Raw genomic sequence first — 19,587 nt, 5'->3', positions numbered from 1 at the left:
ACTTTTTTGTTTGTCAAACAATTCAAGAGGGAGAAGTCTTACTTCAAAATAAGACGATTATGTTGCCAAGTGAAGGTCATTTGAAATTAACAGAACGTTATGCTTTATTTCAAGTTGAACTTGGCTATTGAAAGACATTTTCTTTATTTTTACTTTGGTTGGAAACATCCTGAAGTGAAGGGGATTCATCCTTGGTTACAAAGATTTATGTTTATAATTACGTTATGTAAATTTAAATGTTATTTTATGAGTTAGAACAGTCAGATAATCCCTGTATGATTTTGTTAGATGTATGCGTGTGAGGGGACAGAGATCTTTGGACAATATATCCTTTTCCTTTAGCCTTAGTTGGATAGGTAGGGAAACCCTTGTTGGGTTAGGGAAAGATGGACGTTTATCTCACCCATTATTGTTTAATAAAATGGTTACTTGTGACGAAGCTATCTACTACGGGACAGTTTCCTTTCCTTTAAATCATAACTGGAGTAACTACAGGTGGTGCTTCTGCGGTTCCCACATTTTGAGGGCCTGTAAGGCGCTCCCATTTTGTCCTGAATGCTTTGTGCTAAAACCTCGAAGAAAAGGTTTCGACAACATGGTCTCCAAAACAGTAGATGTAATCGCCTTAGCCATATCCGAAGATCTTGGAAATCCTCTAGTCTCAAAGAAGATGTATAAGAATCTATTCTGGACAGCTGTTGTGTTGGGTTATAAATATTAAACACAACAGGTCTGAGTACCTGTATATTGGTCATCACCAATTGTGTGTAGGTTGAACTGGTTCAGAGAGGATCTCTTCAGTCACAGGGTGGTGGGGGGGAATCTTAGGCCTTACTAGAGTCTCCAGGAGCTCCTCAGGATGAACTGTGAAAAATTGTGAGGGATCAAAGTCCTCAAATTCCAAAATGAGAAAGATTTGCTTGATTTGACCCTCTGGTACCAATGCAGTATTGGGGCATCTTTTTTTTAATCTCTCTTCGGAGAAGTCGGTACCAAACACAGCTTTTTGCGCCCACCTGCAAATGCAGGCATTCCCAAGCAGTTGCAAAGGAGGGCGAGCAGGACGACAGAGAAAATGTTTTATTTATGGACATAGGAGATTCCTTTTAATTTAGGTTTGTTAAACATGACCAAAAAAAAGGGGAGGGGGAACTGCCATGGGATACATGACCTGCAAAGACTTGAATTACCCTATGGTAGAGCATTTATACGTTTTGTTCATTTTTTTTAATATTCCACATAAAATAAATCCAAAGCCTTTGATGAGGTTTCGCAACAGCCCAGTGATCATCGTACCTACAGCATAATATCCAACTCCAATTTCACCTTTGCTGTGACCGCTCCTCCCATCCTGCACACAAATGCTCCACTAATTCACCAAAGACTGGTCAGCCTCTTTAGCAATCCATCTTCCACCAAATTAACTTTGGATGTGCGATTTAAACGTATACAGAACAAATCCATCACGACCTAAGCAGGTGCATGTCAAGGAGCCTCACTCATAATAGCAATAATGCATGAAAGCATGGTACCCATCTTCAACCCGTTATAAAGATTCTTTATAAAAAGACAGTGGAATATAACTAACAGACGCATGCAGTTTAAATAATACATAGTTGTGAGCAACAAACATCAAATGGCATGGCTCAGCCAACCCCAACTAAGAACGTAACGTTTCATTTTTGTTTCTTCAATTTGCCTGCTTTGAAAAACGAAAGCGGTTCGAATCCTGGCTGAAAGCGCCATTTGTTTCCGGTCCAGTGTCTAATGTGAGCAACTATCAATAGTCCTAGGTCTATAACTTGGGGATAAGGTTGCGGTGGTGGAAAGGGAAGATAGCACCCATGTTGAATGGGGAAGAGATGCAATTCCAGCTGGGGGAGGATGCTCTCTCTTCCTAAGTGCAGAGTGCTATTCGAAGAGTGTGCCGCTCTATGTAGTGTAGTGGGGGGCAGGGTGCTTTGGGAGTACAGTGTATATGAAAATGTGACTTGCCCACCTAAAAAAAGAGGAATTATAGCAATAGGAAGACTTTTCAATGCCAGGAAGAAGAAAAGTATATTTTGCTCATGTATTGTTTAATACATAAGGTAGTTGTTCAATACATTCAGAAAAGAAAGAGTAGTAAACTGCAAATCATGCAAAAGAGCACTGAAAATGTAAACTTTCCATACCATTTTTTCAATCTGTCACGTGCTTCCAGCTGTGCTCCCACTTCAAACGTGATACCTCTTCTATTTGGTGGGTTTTTTGTCATTTCGAAAGGGGGGTCAAATTTGACGTTTCTGAAAAACAAAATTATCATTTCCATTACGGTCAAGTTTATAACCTACTCTATAATACAACTGCACCATTTTGAAAGAAGACCAAGTTACTTACCTTCAGTAATGTTTTTGTATATGTTCTGATCTCCCACAGCTTTCTCATCTCTGAAATATCACCCAGACAGAGTCTGCTTCGGACTGCAGAACGTATTTTATTCTCAACAGCCATCAGGTCATCCTCAGTATAAACAACCAGCTACAGACACCAGGTCCCCAACTCCCACTCCCCTTTCCTCCTACAGTCAAACAGCAGTGGGGACGCAGAATTTTCACTGAAAACATAGTTATGGGATTATGAACAATATGTGTAGGGCTGAAGACTGATGAGGAAATCTCATGGAGAAAACCTCTTCCATGATCTCCCCAATCAGCTACCACTCATGTGAGACTCTATTCACAGCAAGTGAATCCATGAAAGATCCAATGCTGGAGAATATAAGCATCTGCTTGAGTTTTCAAACTGCCTGCAAGGTGAGCTGCTTTAACCATAACTTTGTTGTCAATTATCCAGAATCATAGGAGCATGGGGTCCCTGAACAGAGCAACTCCACAGCACCAAACTTGTTGATGCAAGGTCATGGTATAGTCAGAGGATCTATACAGTTGCTCCTCAGTTTGTCTGACTTTGCAGTCATTCTTACCGTAAGAGTTTCAGCAAGCTGTTGTGTGAGAACTTCTGGCCATTCCACACACTGCTCACTGACCGATCCAGTAGATGAGCAGTCCATTCAAAGGAGCATCCTTTTCCAGATTAACCAAACCACTACAGTTAATGGAACAGGGCCCCCAAAAACGGTTGGTACTTGCAAACTCATGGGGTGACCAAGGCAAGGTCATTTGCATCCCCCATGAACTGGGCCACTGAATCCTCTGGGTCCACTGCAGAGTCCACATCTGCAGTCCTTGTCTTCGTAACTATGAAAATGCAGAAAGCCATATGCCCTAGCCTGTTTAAGTATTGTTCTGCCTTTGGTTGGTACTGTGGTTCCAATGCTTGTCATTTTCTCTGAGGGAGGAAATGCCAGGTCCTGGTCCATACCGAGATTTCCCACAATAAACAGAGACTTTATTTTTTAAGTTGATGGTAACACCCTCAGAATGAAGGGTACCAGTCATGCTGAGATCCTCGCCTGTTCCTTCATCTGACCTGTCCATCAGAAGCTAGTCATTGAGGTAAGCAAATATGTGCACATTACCCCAGCAATGATGCACATTCCACCACCGCCATGACCTTCGTGAACATTGGAGGGGAAAAGTGAGGCCAAATGGGGGCACTGCAAACTGTTAATGAGTGCCTCCTACCACGAAACAAAAGTACATCTGATGCTTGGGATTTATAGGGGAATGAGAATATGCATCTTGCAGCTCCAAAACCTGGGAGTATCACGGCAATGATCACAATCTTGAATCTGTCCTTCAGAAGGAGCTTCTTTAGGAATGGAGTGGATGCCCTGGTGGCATTGGGTCATGGGAGTAGTAGCAATTAACATCCTCTCTTAACTTAAACTAGAGGTACAAGTTCTGCCGCTCCCTTCATCAATGTCTGCCAGATCACTTCAAAGAGGTGGAGTTCCAGGTAAAGCTGCACAAGAGTGAAGTGAAGTTGTGGAGTGGCTTATGAAGAAATTAGCGGCAGTCACCCTGGGTCAAAATATGCACCTGCAACGAACCTTTAGGCCTCCCTGCACATTGTTTGGGGGATGCTCCAGCCGCCCATAGTGGCCATCAGGAACCAGGAATCCCTCTCTGCTTCAGGATTACTGTTAATGCTGAACATGAGCCAGAGGGACTCTGTAGAAGACGACAACAGGACCGGGGCAGCTGGTAAGGAGAATGTTTTCTTTTCTGTTCTATGTACATATATGTGCATGTATCTGTAAGTGTAGCCGAGTGAATGAGAGAGTCTGTCGTATATGTGCGTGAGCGAACGGTTGTTTAAATGTGAGAAATAGATGAATTAATGCATGCTTGTCTGTGTGAGGAAGGGAGAGGTGAGAGTTAGGCTTACCATCATGTCCTGGCAACTCACAAATGCTGCAATTTGCCATTGTAAAGTCACACCTGTGATGGCGTTGTCCCAGATCTGACATTTCCATGTCACCACCGGTCAGAAGTAGACTCTAATGAGTGCAGCTGCTGGATGTGACCTTTCAACATTCCTCTGCTAGGGCGACTAGATGGCCTTGTTTTGCTGGGGCAGTCCAGAATTAAGCCCCCTGTCCCAGTCCCGAGAGGTTTTTATACAGAAAACCCATCCCAGTTTGGGGAAAAGGGACGCACAATGTTTGTTAAACCTTACAAACAAATAACAGTTAAAAACAAAAAATAATCTTATTTGTGTGGCTTGAAACCCAACCTTTTAATTGACAACCACATGCATTAACGGATTGTGCCACAGCTACTATTGGGGAAATGCTTGCATAGAAAGGCCTGAAATAAAAATAAAAAGGGCAAAAGCGCTCATTTTTAACATGCTTGTTTATATCCAGGGGAATGCTTGAACACCCCACACCCTCCATCGCACACACACTTTACCCCACTACCGATCAGACGTCCTGGTAGCCACGGTCATGGTGTAGTCCTACTTTTGGGTCAATGACGTGTGGCAGTTTTTTATTTAGAAAATCTGGTCACCCTACTAGTCCGCAAAGCCGGCGGTTTCAGCGCTGCGCTTTTGACGCAGGTCCCCTTTAGACGTGCCCTGTTGGCAGTGGCCAGCAGGGAGATATTTATGTTTTCCTTCACTGTACCGTCAACTGAAGCACAGGAAAAAGCAGTGCTTTGCATGACAGTATATTTAAAAAAGGGTAGTTCACTAAAACATTTTACTGGCCCAATCGATCGGGCATGTATTTTTGAGCTTACATCCATCGATCTTAAAATAAAATTCCAATATATCTTACACATGCGAAAATGACGGTTCGGGTACTGCCATTTGTGCTAAACGTATCCATTGACCCATGGCTTTAAGTTAAAGTGCCCTCGCAGCAGTAATTCAGATCACCCGCCCCTAAAGCTGACATCACTAGACGCTTACGCTCCTTTTCACAGTGCCAATGCACATCTCATGTCAACGTCCTCTGTGTACAATCTACTAACGTGTCAACATGGAAATGCCAGGGGGCACTGTTGAGTCACGGACGCATGTGGACGTGAGCATTTAGAGCTCCATCTGGGCCGCCGTTATCCTGCAGCACAAACCCGGATTCCCGGTACGGAGAGAATCAGTTTTCGACCCGCTGAACTGCAGAATACACCAGCTCTCGGCCGCTGCATTCCCGACCAAAATCAGTCCAGGGGCACCGTTTTGTGCCATCTCGAAGCCGGGATATCATCTTGGGCCAGCAATGCGCTGCGCAAACACTGGAGAAGCATCAGAGAGCCCTCCTCCCCCGCCTTCCCACAACGGCAGACTGCGGGTGACGGCGAGATTCCGAACTACCTCCTCAGAGACTAGTACTTCAGATATGGCTGCCCCATCCCTGCGAGGTTAGGAATAGGCACCTGCAGAAGACGGCTGCGCACCAAGGAGCACTGGAGCTGAGGGACACCCACCTGTCACTACGGGGGAGACAGAGGCACCAACGTCAATGCCATCGGGCCCACGGTGCGCAGCATAGATGCGGGGAAGCATCAGGGGGCCCTCATTCCTACAGCGGGAGATTGCAAGAGGTGACAGGAAAGCAGACTGTGCCACCACTGGGGTTGAGGGACACCCGCCAGTACGGGGGAGACAGGGGCGCTAACGGCAACATCACCAGAGGGAGTGCCCCGGAGGCACAGAGGCTCACATGGTCTGCCCCCCTACATCAGCCACCATCGGAGGGGACACAAACCCCACAGAAAAGTGGGCTGTTAAAATTGACAAACTGCTACATTGTAAAATAGGGCTCGGGGTGCCCGAGTTAGGCACACGCAGACCTCCTAGGTGTAGGATTTCAGACACCATTCAGGACTGCCCCGCCAAATATTGGACCAGGGCACTATAAGGACACCCACACTGGCAGGAAAACCCCTCATGCTGGCGCTGGAGATAGGCAGTCCCGGCACAATTATACACACTGGGATTAAACAGGAGAACTCTGGCTGGAGGAATACTGCACTGGAGCAGGGCCCACAAGGTGCAGGAGGGGTGCCCTGAGAGCACAGGGTACTCGACTTCCCAGTGGAGGACAGACAATGCACGAGGCTGTGATTGAGGGCCCCAACTGGAAGGTGGTGATCGGCCACTGGATGCTACTCACACGGACTAGTACACAAGACGCCTGATGCACGGAGGGCCCGTCCATACAAGTGGACCTACCCCAGAAAGAAAACAATCAGGCCACTACTGTTGTGCAAAGACACGAAGCCGACGCCGCTGGGGCTGACACACATTCGGGTAGTCATGGTTAAAGGCAAGAAATCCGGACAGCAGTGCAAAAGCGACCAATTTACAGTGGAGACCAGTCACCAGCTCACAGCTCTGGTGCAAGAAATAGGGTCTGCGGAGGAAGAAATAGCGGACCCCCAGCTCTCGCTCTGAGACAGTCATGAAGGCCATAAGGGACTCTGGCGCTGCAATTGAGGTCAAAGTTGATGGCCTCACGGCAGAGGAATCCTTCCTGCGCCAGAATCTACAGAATCTGGCAACTAGAGTGGATGTCGAACAACGCGTCTGACACTGAAGATGCAGTCCAATGACTGAAGAAACAGCTCATCTCAGTCACCCAAAAGCTCACCTAGCTGGAGAATAGGGCAGAGGACAGTGAAGGCAGGGCATGACGTAACAACCTTTGGATTTTCGGTGTGCCCGAGAAGGAAGAGGGCCCCAGAATAGACATTTTCCTGGAGGATTGGCTAGCGAACCTGTTTGCACCAAAGAGACTCAAAAGTCTTCTCTATGGAGCAGGCGCACAGGGTCCCAACAGGCCGACCCCACCCCGGGAACGCCCCTGCACACGATAATAGCAAGGCTGTTGAACTATCGCGATAGGGACCGCCTAGTGCAAATGACAAGGGCCAAAGGGCCCATCACCTACAATGGGCACCGGGTGGGCTTTTTCCCAGACTACACCACAGAAGTCCAAAAGGCACAGCAGTCGTACAACTCGATCAAAAGAAAACTGCATTCACTTGGCATCAAATACGCCCTTTTTTTCCCAGCCCAACTTAAGGTGCAACATGGAGGGTCCATTCATCTCTTCTACAACCCAAAGGAGGCATGGTCTTGGCTAGAGACTAATATGACAAGCGCATTACTGCAAGGTGAACTGGAACGACCCGCTGGACGCAGACGGTAACCAACCTCCGGAGCAGCCGGCAGGTAACAAAGCTCGATTAGAAAAGGGAGGCTACGGCTGAGGAAACAACCACATGTAGTCTAGCTGTGGACTGAATAACACTAATGAAGTACCGGGCAAAGCGGTCACGGAATCAGAGTGTAGGCTGTTGAGACTGTTTTAACGGCCTCCCCAAAGATGTCTTTCACTGTTTTTTGCACCCGTTGGTGCGATTTTGGGCAACAGGTGCTTCATGTTGGGAGTGTGAGGGGGAGGTGATGGGGGGGTGGATGGGGGTGTGGAGGACGGACTGGGATACAGGGGGACTCTCAGGGCGAGTCAGGTTATTGTTCTGCGGTTGGTGAAGGGAAGTTTTATGTAAGGTACAGCTGTGTAATGATTACGCATCGGGAAGATGAGTTGCTTAGAAAGGGGCGACGGATTAAGGGGTTGACATGGATCAGGGTTGGAGGAAGAACCCTGGACTGGGACGCACAATTAGTTATCTGGCGGGATGATGGCTGATGGGAAAATCGTGCTGACGTGGAATGTCAACAGACTGGGCTCCACCATTAAACAGCACTTAGTACTTCAGTATCTGAATAGACACACCCCGGACGTAGCGCTCCTCACAGAGACACACCCAATGGGGAGAGAGTGCAAAATGTTTAAAAAGGACAAACTACACCAATGCAGATCATGCAGGCTTCTCAAGGGGAGTGAGAGGGGTGCTGATATTAATTTACAGCATTCACTTCCACATTACAGAAGTCAGAGCAGACCCCCGAGGCAGATACGTGTCAATCAAAGGGGAGCTGTGGGGTAATACGTGTGGGGTGATGCCCGTATATGCCCCACCCGCTCTGACGCTTCAATTGCTGAACAACCTCCAAGCCCAACTACACCAAGTAATAGCATGTTTGTGAGCGATAGTGAGAGATTTCAATGAAGTCATGGATTTGAGGGAAGACCGCACACACCTGGGAAAGCAGGAACCCATCCCTCACCACTAACAACGGTGGGCTTAGTGGATGCATGGGGACTGTTTCACGAATCTGAGGTGGGATATTCCATTTTTTTTCTCAAATCCACATAACTCAATGTCACGCATCGACTACTTCTTTCTTCCCCTAGGGGCCGCACACAGGCTTATATCTGCCAAATACCTGCCTAGAGGAATTTCCGACCACTCGCCACTCCTCATTAAACTGAAAAATGGCCGGACTAGACGAGCTACAATGTGGCTGCTTGACGCATATTACATAGGGGTTCCGGAAGTGATGGAGGGGTTGCCACAAAAAACGATGGAATACTTTAATGAGAATGAAGGGTCTGTACATAGCCCAGTTGTACTTTGGGAAGATTTTAAGGCAGTACACCGGGGGGAGGCGATATCACGGATAGCAGCTGCACGGAAGAAACACACAAGAGAAGTAGAAGAGGTGGAAAACCAGGCTCTAAAGGCAGAGGAGGGGTTCCTTGCCTCCGGACCCGGGCTACGCGGTCGACCCAGGTCACGGCACAGACACTCTGAACAATGCAGCACTAGATAATGCGAGACAGGCACACTGGCGATACAAAGCCAGGTCCACGAGTCTAGGGATAAGGCTAGGAAGATGCTAGCGTGAATGGAAAAGAGAGGGAGCAAGTGGACAGGTACGTGCTATACAGGACTCCAATGACACAATACTAACCGGGGATGGGGAGATCGCAGATGCATTTGCAGCCTTCTACAGGAAGCTGTACAGCACCCTGAGGGATCAAACTGGGCCAATGGATTGTGGCTTTACTGGCCTCACAAATCTCCCTTGCCTAACAGCACATCAGAGCACAGGGTTGGAGGCGGATATAACGGCAGAGACAATAACAATGGCTCTCATGCAATTACAATCAGGTAGGACACCAGGTCCCAACGGCTTCCCGGTAGAGATTTGGTAACAGCTCAGAGACAAGATCACAGAACGGTTGCACCGTCTTTTTCAGCGGTGTAGGGCCGATGGGGTCTTGCCCCCAGATCAGAGAAAGGCCTGCATAGTGGCCCTGCCAAAACCAGGAACCCCCCCTGCTCCCCTGAGAGATGCTTCTCATATAGGCAGATATCGCTGATCAACAGCGAGGCCAAGGTGTTGGCGCGGCTGCTAGCTAACCGCCTTCTGGGAGTCAGACTCTTTGGTACACCTGGACCAGTGCAGATTTATGCCCATGAAATCCAAGCAAATGAATATCCGCAGCGTACAGCTGGCTATCAACCAGAGGGCACACCTACAAACACGCAGAAATTGCTCAGTGGAAAATCCACTGAGCTTAAAGACGCCCATTTTGTAGTGAATACTACTTCAGAGTTGGTGTTATAAATAGATCAAATTCGTGGTGGTAGTTATGCAGTCAATCAACAAGGAAAATGTATCGACATAAACGCTGTATTTAAAGTTCAATCACTTTGTAATTTATTTTCCAGATTGTAGCGTTCAATCATTTAAGTAGCAGAGGGCCTTGCCGATGCATTTCGGACTATCTCCTTCTTCAGGACGGGCTCTTTAACAGAATGGGGTTAACTTCACCCCTAATATCTTGAAATTAAAAAAAAAAACATAGTATATCACATTGCATAATCTTGTACAGAATGAAGAGACACATACCTGCCAACGAATAGTGCACTCTACTTGTTTTAACAATTTTACAACTCGAGTTCAGTGCAAATTTGTTTGTTGGTGCAAATCAATGTTGTCTTGCACTCTTTAATTATATTCCCAATCATCATATTTGGTTGTAATTCACAATTGTGCTCCTACATGTGGTTAGTGTATCTATATGCAGGGTAGTCGCCTATGAAAAAAACAAATGGCCATGCTTAAAAATCCTACTCGTCTTGTTAGTCCTAATTAAGTAGCAACTCATTTACATGCTTCCTGAATGTTGCATGTGCTAAGATTATATATGGTTACCTATATAGGACGTTCGTAGCGCTTGCTTTGAATTAGCTTCAATGATGGAAGCACGTGCTCTTCCGTAATACCTCCCCGTGCCTTGATGGAAAGGGAACCATGTTTTAGTTACGAATTTAGGGACTGGGAATGTTCGTCATCCATTCGTAAAATATTGTGCAGTACTTACATACGGTGGGTTTGAAGTGGGAGTTGGCTCCGGTGGTCTGCAGCTTTGTGTCCAGGGTAACTGGTGTTCCCCCTGTTAACAGGACGCTGCGACCTGCGAGCGGTGTCTAAATATCCTACGTCACTGCGCTTGTACATGGTGACGCGACGCATCATTTCTCACCTTCAGGTCGGGAGTTGGAGTTCTATCGGAAACGCTGACTCAGCGGTTCCTGTCAACGTAGGTCTTTGATGATAGCGGATATGCTGTTAACGTCTACTCGTTGAATGCTTACTCATGCTGGTTCACATAGCCAATACATGTTCCCTTTATGTGGGATGATTGTGCGCTGTGCAGACTTACCGCATATTGTTGGGTCATGTTGTCACGGTTCATCGCATTCAATACATGTTGTATTCTATAATGTATCACTCACTGATATGTATTTGTGTGTTATCTGTTCCCGTCAAGATTTTACCCTTATGCTACTCACTGATATGTGTGTTATCTGTTTCCTGTCAAGATTTTACCCTTATGCTTGGTGTTATGTGTAGCCTCGTGGTGAGGTTCTAACTCAGTTTGGATATTAAACTATCTTTAACACTGACATAGGCATTCAATATGAATGCAGTGGATTAATACTTACGCAAATGCCAAATCTATGGCCAATATCTTATATTGGATTGCAGTGGATAAATACTTGTGGAACCTACAATATCTATGGCAAATTATGCTCATTCCTTCCCCAACATTAGTCACATGGTTCACAAGTCTCCTTTTTCTCGGGGTGTTGCAGTTGCATGTTCCAAAAGTACAAAAAAGAAGGTGGGTGAGGCGCGCACTCCCGGTCCTGGTCAATTGAACCTGTTGCAAAAAATATAATAAGTAGCTGGGTCAAATCCCAAAATGGACAAATATTCACAGGGTTAGATCCCTTGCTGCAAATCAGGTACTCAGTAATAACAGGGTTAAATCCCTCAGCTGCAGTTCTGTGGTCTGTAGTTGTTCTCCTCCTAGCGCTTTCTTATCTCAAATAATCATCAGGGAGGCTGTTGAGCAGGTGTGTCTAATTAGACTCAAAGGATTCTGGTAGCTGTAGTGAAAACGTTTTTTTCTTTTCAGGTGACCAGCAACCCCCAAATTTGGGAAGCACTTGTGCTTTGGAGGGGTGTCGGTTGCTGGTCACCTGAACAGAAAAAAACGTTTTCACTACAGCTACCAGAATCCTTTGAGTCTAATTAGACACACCTGCTCAACAGCCTCCCTGATGATTATTTGAGATAAGAAAGCGCTAGGAGGAGAACAACTACAGACCACAGAACTGCAGCTGAGGGATTTAACCCTGTTATTACTGAGTACCTGATTTGCAGCAAGGGATCTAACCCTGTTATTACTGAGTACCTGATTTGCAGCAGAAGGGATCTAACCCTGTGAATATTTGTCCATTTTGGGATTTGACCCAGCTACTTATATTTTTTGCAACAGGTTCAATTGACCAGGACCGGGAGTGCGCGCCTCACCCACCTTCTTTTTTTTACTGAATGCTATGGGAGTCCCGGGCTCCAGAGGCAGCGCCACGGGGTGACTGTGCCCCACTTTGGAGAATCATAAAGATGGTTCTCTCCCCTCCCCCAAATTTGGGAAGGACTTGTGCTTTGGAGGGGTGTCGGTTGCTGGTCACCTGAACAGAAAAAACGTTTTCACTACAGCTACCAGAATCCTTTGAGTCTAATTAGACACACCTGCTCAACAGCCTCCCTGATGATTATTTGAGATAAGAAAGCCCTAGGAGGAGAACAACTACAGACCACAGAACTGCAGCTGAGGGATTTAACCCTGTTATTACTGAGTACCTGATTTGCAGCAAGGGATCTAACCCTGTTATTACTGAGTACCTGATTTGCAGCAGAAGGGATCTAACCCTGTGAATATTTGTCCATTTTGGGATTTGACCCAGCTACTTATTATATATTTTTTGCAACAGGTTCAATTGACCAGGACCGGGAGTGCGCGCCTCACCCACCTTCTTTTTTGTACTGCATGTTCCAAAAGCACATACAATAGCCATGGCAAATTATGCTTGTTCATTCCCAACATTAATCACATATTGCACAAATCTCTTTCGAGGGGTACTAAAATTGCGTGTTCTAACACAGGCAGCACTCCCGGAAATGGACTTCGAAAAGGCTTTTGACTCAGTAAGATGGGAGGCACTTTGGGAAATCATGGGACACATGGGGTTCGGGGTGGTGTTCCTTGGATGGGTCCGCCTGCTGTTTATATCCCCTGAAGCCTTGGTCAAAGTCAACGGGGTCCTATCGGAGGTGAACCCCCTACTGTTCATCTTAGCCATCGAACCATTGGTGATCAAGCTGAGGAAAGACCCGGCCTGGGTGGGCTTCCGCTGGCCCTGGGGAGGAGACCACTAGGTTTTATTATATGCCACCGATCTTCTGATTTACATGGGCAAACCGTACTTGGGCATACATATGGGCCCTGAGCCAGAGGAATACCTCTGACTCAATCTCACCTTGCTGATGGATTGCTTCACATCCGATGGGACGCACTGGCAAACGCTCCTATGGTCATGGATGGGCAAAGCAGGGCTGTTTAAAAGGTTGGCTCTCCCTACATTCCTATACACGCTACAGAACGCTCCTAGGGCAATCCCCAAATTCATCTTTTGCACAATCGAGAACTCCTTAAGGGGATTGCTTTGGGGAGGGAAGCAACCAGGTATCGCCCTTCGGATGCTCCAGCGCTCGGTGGGGAGGGGCCTGGGAATTCCGTGCCTGCAACGGTATTATTGGGCGACGCAAATCGGCACTGTGAACGACTGGCTGCATGGGAACCCATGGCTGCCACACATGGAAATGGATAGGAGATGGATTTGGGTTGGCTTTCTGAACAGATACTGTACTTGGACGAGGCCTCGGATGCAGCCCTCCCTCGGCTGGTCAAGCACACCAGGCAAGAGTGGGGTGAAGCACACCAGGACATAGGGTGGGGGAAGAGGCCCACATTGGTACAGCCTCTATGGAACAATAGACTCCTCCCGGAATTCAAGAAAATGGGACACTTCAGACAATGGGAAGAACAGGAGTTGAGAAACCTCTGGGATGTGGTTCGAGATGGGGCACTCATCCCCTTCACGAAAATGCAAGACACATTGAGAGTGCTGGGGAGAGACTACTAGAAATACATGCAACTAACCCATGCAATAAGGTCTCAGTTCGCTGCTCTAGATAAGATACCCACTTGCTCACCCATAGAAGCAAAGGTATTACCTGCACGTAAACCCACAAAAGTCACATCAACCCTATACCAGGTACTAACAGCCTTCGGATCTCCGAAACTGTCCCGGCTCAGAGGCAGATGGGAGGGAGAGGTTGGAATACTACAGTCAGAAGAATCGGTCGAAGCGCTTATGTTCCCAAGAGAGATTGGAATGGCTGCCAGATTACGCTTGATTCAATATAAAATATTCCACAGGGTATACTACTCACGAACATCTCTGGTGCGATGTGGGTGATAGACCTAGGTCACTGCTTGAGGTGTGAGAGGAGTGAGGGTACTTTCTTCCACACCCTGTGGGAATGTGCTGAGATACGTGTTCTGGGGGATATGCATTCAAAAACCGTTGCCAATGATTGGATCAGAGGTCCCTTGTGTTCCTAAACTGGCTATACTTGGTATCTGGGGGGAGACTGGGTTCACGAGATATGAAAAGGTGTTCCGTTCCACCACACTAGGACTGCAAAAAAAATGATTGCAGCAATGTGGGGGTCTGCGGACGGCAGAAATTGACAGATGTATGTCTCGCAAAACAGCGTATGTATAATGATTCCCGCGTATAAGCGATTGAGGAACCAATGCTGACACTACCCAGTGTTTTGTTTATTGTAATGTTATCAAAATAATAAAGAGTTATTTTTAAAAAACATGGAAATGCCAAAACGCTTCTTTCCTCAACAAATATAAACAAACCCTTTCTGATCAGGCAACATTGGAGTTTCTTTTTCTGTTGCGTCAGTGGGGGTCATTCCGAGGTTGGTGCTAAGGGAAGAACGATGCCGGTAAAGGAATACCGGCATCGAATACCGCTACGGGCTATTCTGACCTTCCCGACCGCTATTAACGGCATCGTAAAGTACGATGCCGTAAATAGCGGTCTGGGCGTGGGCACGCAACCCACTATGCCGGCAATAGTGGCATGCCGTAAACTGGAGTAGATCACAAGGTAAGCGGACATGCAAATGACGGCTTCATGAAGGCGTAAAAAGTGCCTACCGGCATGCCGTAAATACCGGCATCGCAGACCTATCGTAAAATGCCATGTGCAGTGATCCAAAATGCCACAGGTACACACCATCAGCACAGGTGGAGGCAATGGAGTTTGCCCCACTACAAAATGAGCACACCCACACACCACACCCCTGACCACACCAAGATCAATACAACAGCATCATCATCATCAACACTTCAGCTGGAGGACATGCATGCATTGCAACACCAGCAACAACACCAACGACAACAGCAGGCACCACAGAGGAGACGCAGCAGGAGAAGGAGGGTAAGACAGGCCCTGCATGCCCCACCAGCGCGGCCAGCTTAACCACGCATGCAGCCCCCAATCCCAAACATCATAGACAGTCCCTGCAACCCAACCCCGCAGCACAACCACACCCCGTACCATCTGGACCGTGACACCATCAACACCATTGTGGACATGATATACAACTGTCAGTCTCATTCAAATATGCACCGCCACCCGCCCTCAACTGAAGGTACTGTCGGTGCTCCACTTCAAGCACACAACAGAATACATATCTCTACCACGGACTCCCCAGGAGATACTGGAAACAAAATGTGGCCTCCCTGCCATGGAGGTGGTTTAACGCAATCACAAACTATACCAACACAACAGGTGGAGATGGAAGGTGACGCAAGCAAGATCATCACACATTGTGGTGCACATCATCCCGCATCAACCACAGGAATGCTGCATGTCACCATGGAAAAAAGCAGCGCAGACTGGCAAAAATTGCAGAGGCTACTGCCAACGCTCACCATCAGAATATCATACACAACACAACAAATCAGCAAAGTCACACAAACACAGCAATATGCGCACACAATGCATGAGCTACAATACGACAGAGCACACTGTGTATCATCTTGAAGATGCTACCCACACCATTATTCCATGGCGCAGGACACATTGAGGGCCAAATAATTGCTTGCATACAACCAGGGACATGTGCATGTGACCAACGATAATCTGCCAGCAAGTGTGACTAGTACAGCTGTCCATCAGTATTCACATGACATTTACCTATAATTGCCTTGAATGCAGGTGATAGTGGCTATCCCTTGAAGCCGTAGCTCCTCACCCGTTTGTAACCCACAGAACAGGAACGACAAGGACTACAATTGTTCCCATTCCTGTACTCGTGTGGACATCGAGCAAACCTGTGGCCTGTTGAAGGCACGATTTCACTGCCTCAGCCGCTCGGGTGGGCCACTCCACTACATGCATGAGAAGGTGGCCAAGATCAACATGGCATTTGTCGAGCTGCACAATATGTGCATCCGTTGCAACGTGCCCCTGCCTCCTGACATTGAACTGCTACCACCTGGTGATGATGAGGGGGAGAAAGACGACGTGGCTGGAAATCATCGCGTTGGCGATGCACAGGAGGCCTGTACTGTGTGCAAGTCTGTGATTGCACAATATTTGTGACCCACATGGCAGCAGAGGGTGACATGATGGTTGGACAGAGAGCACTGGGTGTGGGGGTACATCTACACCATGCACTGTAACTGAATAATTGACACATGCGCATTGATGAATGTCCATTCAGGTATTTTTTTTTTAAACAACCAGTGTATTAAATGTAACAAAGTAAACTTACGTGACAAAACCCTCAACCACCCTCTGGCCTAGTCCAGCTAACTCCGTACGCCACTCCACTCTGGCCTGATGGTTGTCCTGTACAAACTCACGAACGTGTGCAGTGAGCAGGTCAGCCCGCTGCGGCCTGTGGATGTGCTGGGCACCTGGCTGTCATGCCCAGCCTGCTCAGCCTCCCCAGACTCCCCAACACTGAAAACTGGACTGAGATGTCCCTCTGTGTGGTCATGGCCGGACTGCTCTGGGGTGGTGGCATTCCCGGTATCGAACAATGATACTTGGGGGGATACAAGTTGGGTTGGGGTATGGACCACATTCATTAGATCGTCCTCCATGGTGCCCCAGATGTCCTCCTGGGTGTCATCCACAGTCAGGGGTGCCGTGGCTGCCACCTTCCCAGCCAAACTCGACTCCTCCGAATGTGGTGTCTCACATGTGTCTTCAGGCTGACCAGTGGGTGGAGGTGGTGGTGGTGCTGTGCCCTCCACGGGCCATGGTGGCACAGGTGCAATGTGTACCTACGGTGGCTTGGATGCTGGTACACGGCGCCCCCTGGCTTGTCCCCTGTAGGTTGACAGCTGGTTGCTGTCCTCCTGGGACCTCTTCCGGGGTGTGGCCTGTGCAGGGGTAGCGTCCTGCCCATTGCTGTCATGGTCACTGCCTGTGGGGGTGGAAGAGAGGGACGGTATGAGTGATTTTTTGATAGGCATCTTACATATATTGGGACAATTGCTCATCCACACAATTGGGGCGAATAGGTATTTGTGTTTGGAAGGGCACGTCATTTTATACATGGGTGGTAAATGCAGGCATTTGTTGGCGTCACTCATGTTGGCCAGGAACAGTGCTTTCTGACATGCATACTATTTTGGTCTTGCACGCTGTGTGCCTCGTGGAATTTCCTACTTTGTGTGGCATGTACGATATTGCCTTGCACCAGCATGCGTCTGTGATGCTTCAGCCTACTGGGGGGGGGGGGGGGGGGGGGGGGGGGGGGGGGGGTGTGTGTGTGTGTGTGTGTGTGTGTGTGTGTGTGTGTGTGTGTGTGTGTGTGTGTGTGTGTGTGTGTGTGTGTGTGTGTGTGTGTGTGTGTGTGTGTGTGTGTGTGTGTGTGTGTGTGTGTGTGTGTGTGTGTGTGTGTGTGTGTGTGTGTGTGTGTGTGTGTGTGTGTGTGTGTGTGTGTGTGTGTGTGTGTGTGTGTGTGTGTGTGTGTGTGTGTGTGTGTGTGTGTGTGTGTGTGTGTGTGTGTGTGTGTGTGTGTGTGTGTGTGTGTGTGTGTGTGTGTGTGTGTGTGTGTGTGTGTGTGTGTGTGTGTGTGTGTGTGTGTGTGTGTGTGTGTGTGTGTGTGTGTGTGTGTGTGTGTGTGTGTGTGTGTGTGTGTGTGTGTGTGTGTGTGTGTGTGTGTGTGTGTGTGTGTGTGTGTGTGTGTGTGTGTGTGTGTGTGTGTGTGTCTCTCTCTCCATGGCGTGACTCTTCGGACTGACATTGGGGTTGACTTTCATCAGATTTGGCATAGCAGTGTTTACTTTGGACACTCACCGCCATCGCCCGATGTTGTTGTGCCACACTCCATCTCGCCTACACCTTCGATGGATTCCGTCCCAATCATGCTTGCGCATATGTCCTCCCACGGGGTGAGCTTTATAGGGGAACTAGGATCTCCTCCTGTTCCCATGGCCTGGCTGCGATTGACAGGGAGTATGTTGCGCACCCTTAAGCGCAGGACGTCCCATTGCTTACGGCAGTCTTTCACTGTGCGTGGTGTGTTGCCCACAGCCCTAATCTTCTGGGCAACAAGTGCCCAGATCTCTTTTCCGTAGCACTGCCTCCCTCCTTATGTTGCTGGAGAAGACTGTGCTGCATGCTCGTGCAATGCGTCCACAAGCATCTGGAGCTCACCCTCATTAAATTGTTCCTTTCTCAAGCGGGAAACTCCCTTCTTCAGGGCCTTAGAAAACTTCCTCCTACAAGACCAGAATGCCTAACGATCAGCAGTGTCCCAGGGATCCTGTGTGCTGAGGGTGGCAATGGATTGTATTTTTAAAGATGCCACGTGCTCCTTCCCGTTCCTGTGCGATGCCGCTACTTCCGGTTCCGCTTATTAGCAGTGACGTAAATTAGCGGTGACAGCTAATTACAGTCACTGCTATTTACGGTCACCGCTAATGATGCATTGGACAATGTCGGTAGTGTTATCTGAGCTTCGCTTGATGCCGGTAAGGGCTTATTGGGAGCCTTTGGCAGCATGTCGCTAGATACCTTACTGGCATGGCGTAAAGCTCGTGCCCGCAAAGTCGTAATAGTCCTCTATTAGCGGACTAGTGCCAGCACGGACACGCTATTTGCGCCATGCCGGTAAGGAACGTTACTTACCTCCAAACTCGGAATGACCCCCAGTGTATTTAATTTCGAGCATCCTTGACTTGTTTTTGGTCTGTTCAGCTATCTTCCAAGTACGTTCGATTTGAGAACACTACCTAAAATGAATTAACTCAATAGTTGCTTTTTATTTAAACATTTCTTATATTATGTACAACTGTCTTTAGCAAACCATATTTAAATTCTCCTTTAAAGGAATAGTTAGCTCAAAAATCGTATGCTTTAAAAAGATTGCCCATAATAAAAAATATGTATTAAAATTGTTTATAAAATGTTCCATGTAAAATGGTGTGCATATGTGCCTCAAAGTCCCCACTCTGCCTCCTCTCGTCCTCCAGTGCGGTGCGCACATCCATATGTGGGCAAGGAGCGGGAGGGTGGAGTGACAAAGAAATGCCACTGGACAACGGGGCAATTTGTTTTGTGATCCGGGAGGCTCGCAGCTGAGATCGTCCCCTTAAGTGTATAATCTGGATATTTGTTTTTAACTGAATCTTATGTGCTATTCCTTGTGCCTCAATCAACCTAAACCATGCTTCTGAAATACGCAGTGTAGCCCAGCCCTCGTTCTGTACTTTCTTTATAAATATGAATGCAAGCGCCATAACAGCGACAG

At 47.6% G+C, this 19,587-nt stretch overlaps 1 protein-coding gene across 3 annotated transcripts in view; it reads right to left on the bottom strand.

Moving 5' to 3' along the window:
• Positions 1-19,587, bottom strand: part of PHF20 (PHD finger protein 20) — a 2,392,123-nt gene that overhangs the window by 2,282,502 nt on the left and 90,034 nt on the right. For all 3 annotated transcript variants that reach the window (XM_069652246.1, XM_069652248.1, XM_069652247.1), the window contains exon 2: positions 2,175-2,285. In XM_069652246.1, the coding sequence (XP_069508347.1) occupies positions 2,175-2,257 (83 nt within the window). In that variant the 5' untranslated portion in view covers positions 2,258-2,285. The remainder of the gene's footprint in view (positions 1-2,174; positions 2,286-19,587) is intronic.

Source organism: Ambystoma mexicanum, chromosome 3p (assembly GCF_040938575.1).
Source record: "Ambystoma mexicanum isolate Mex_15411 chromosome 3p, UKY_AmexF1_1, whole genome shotgun sequence".
NCBI lineage: Eukaryota > Metazoa > Chordata > Amphibia > Caudata > Ambystomatidae > Ambystoma > Ambystoma mexicanum.
This window is presented reverse-complemented; position numbering and strand designations above follow the sequence as displayed.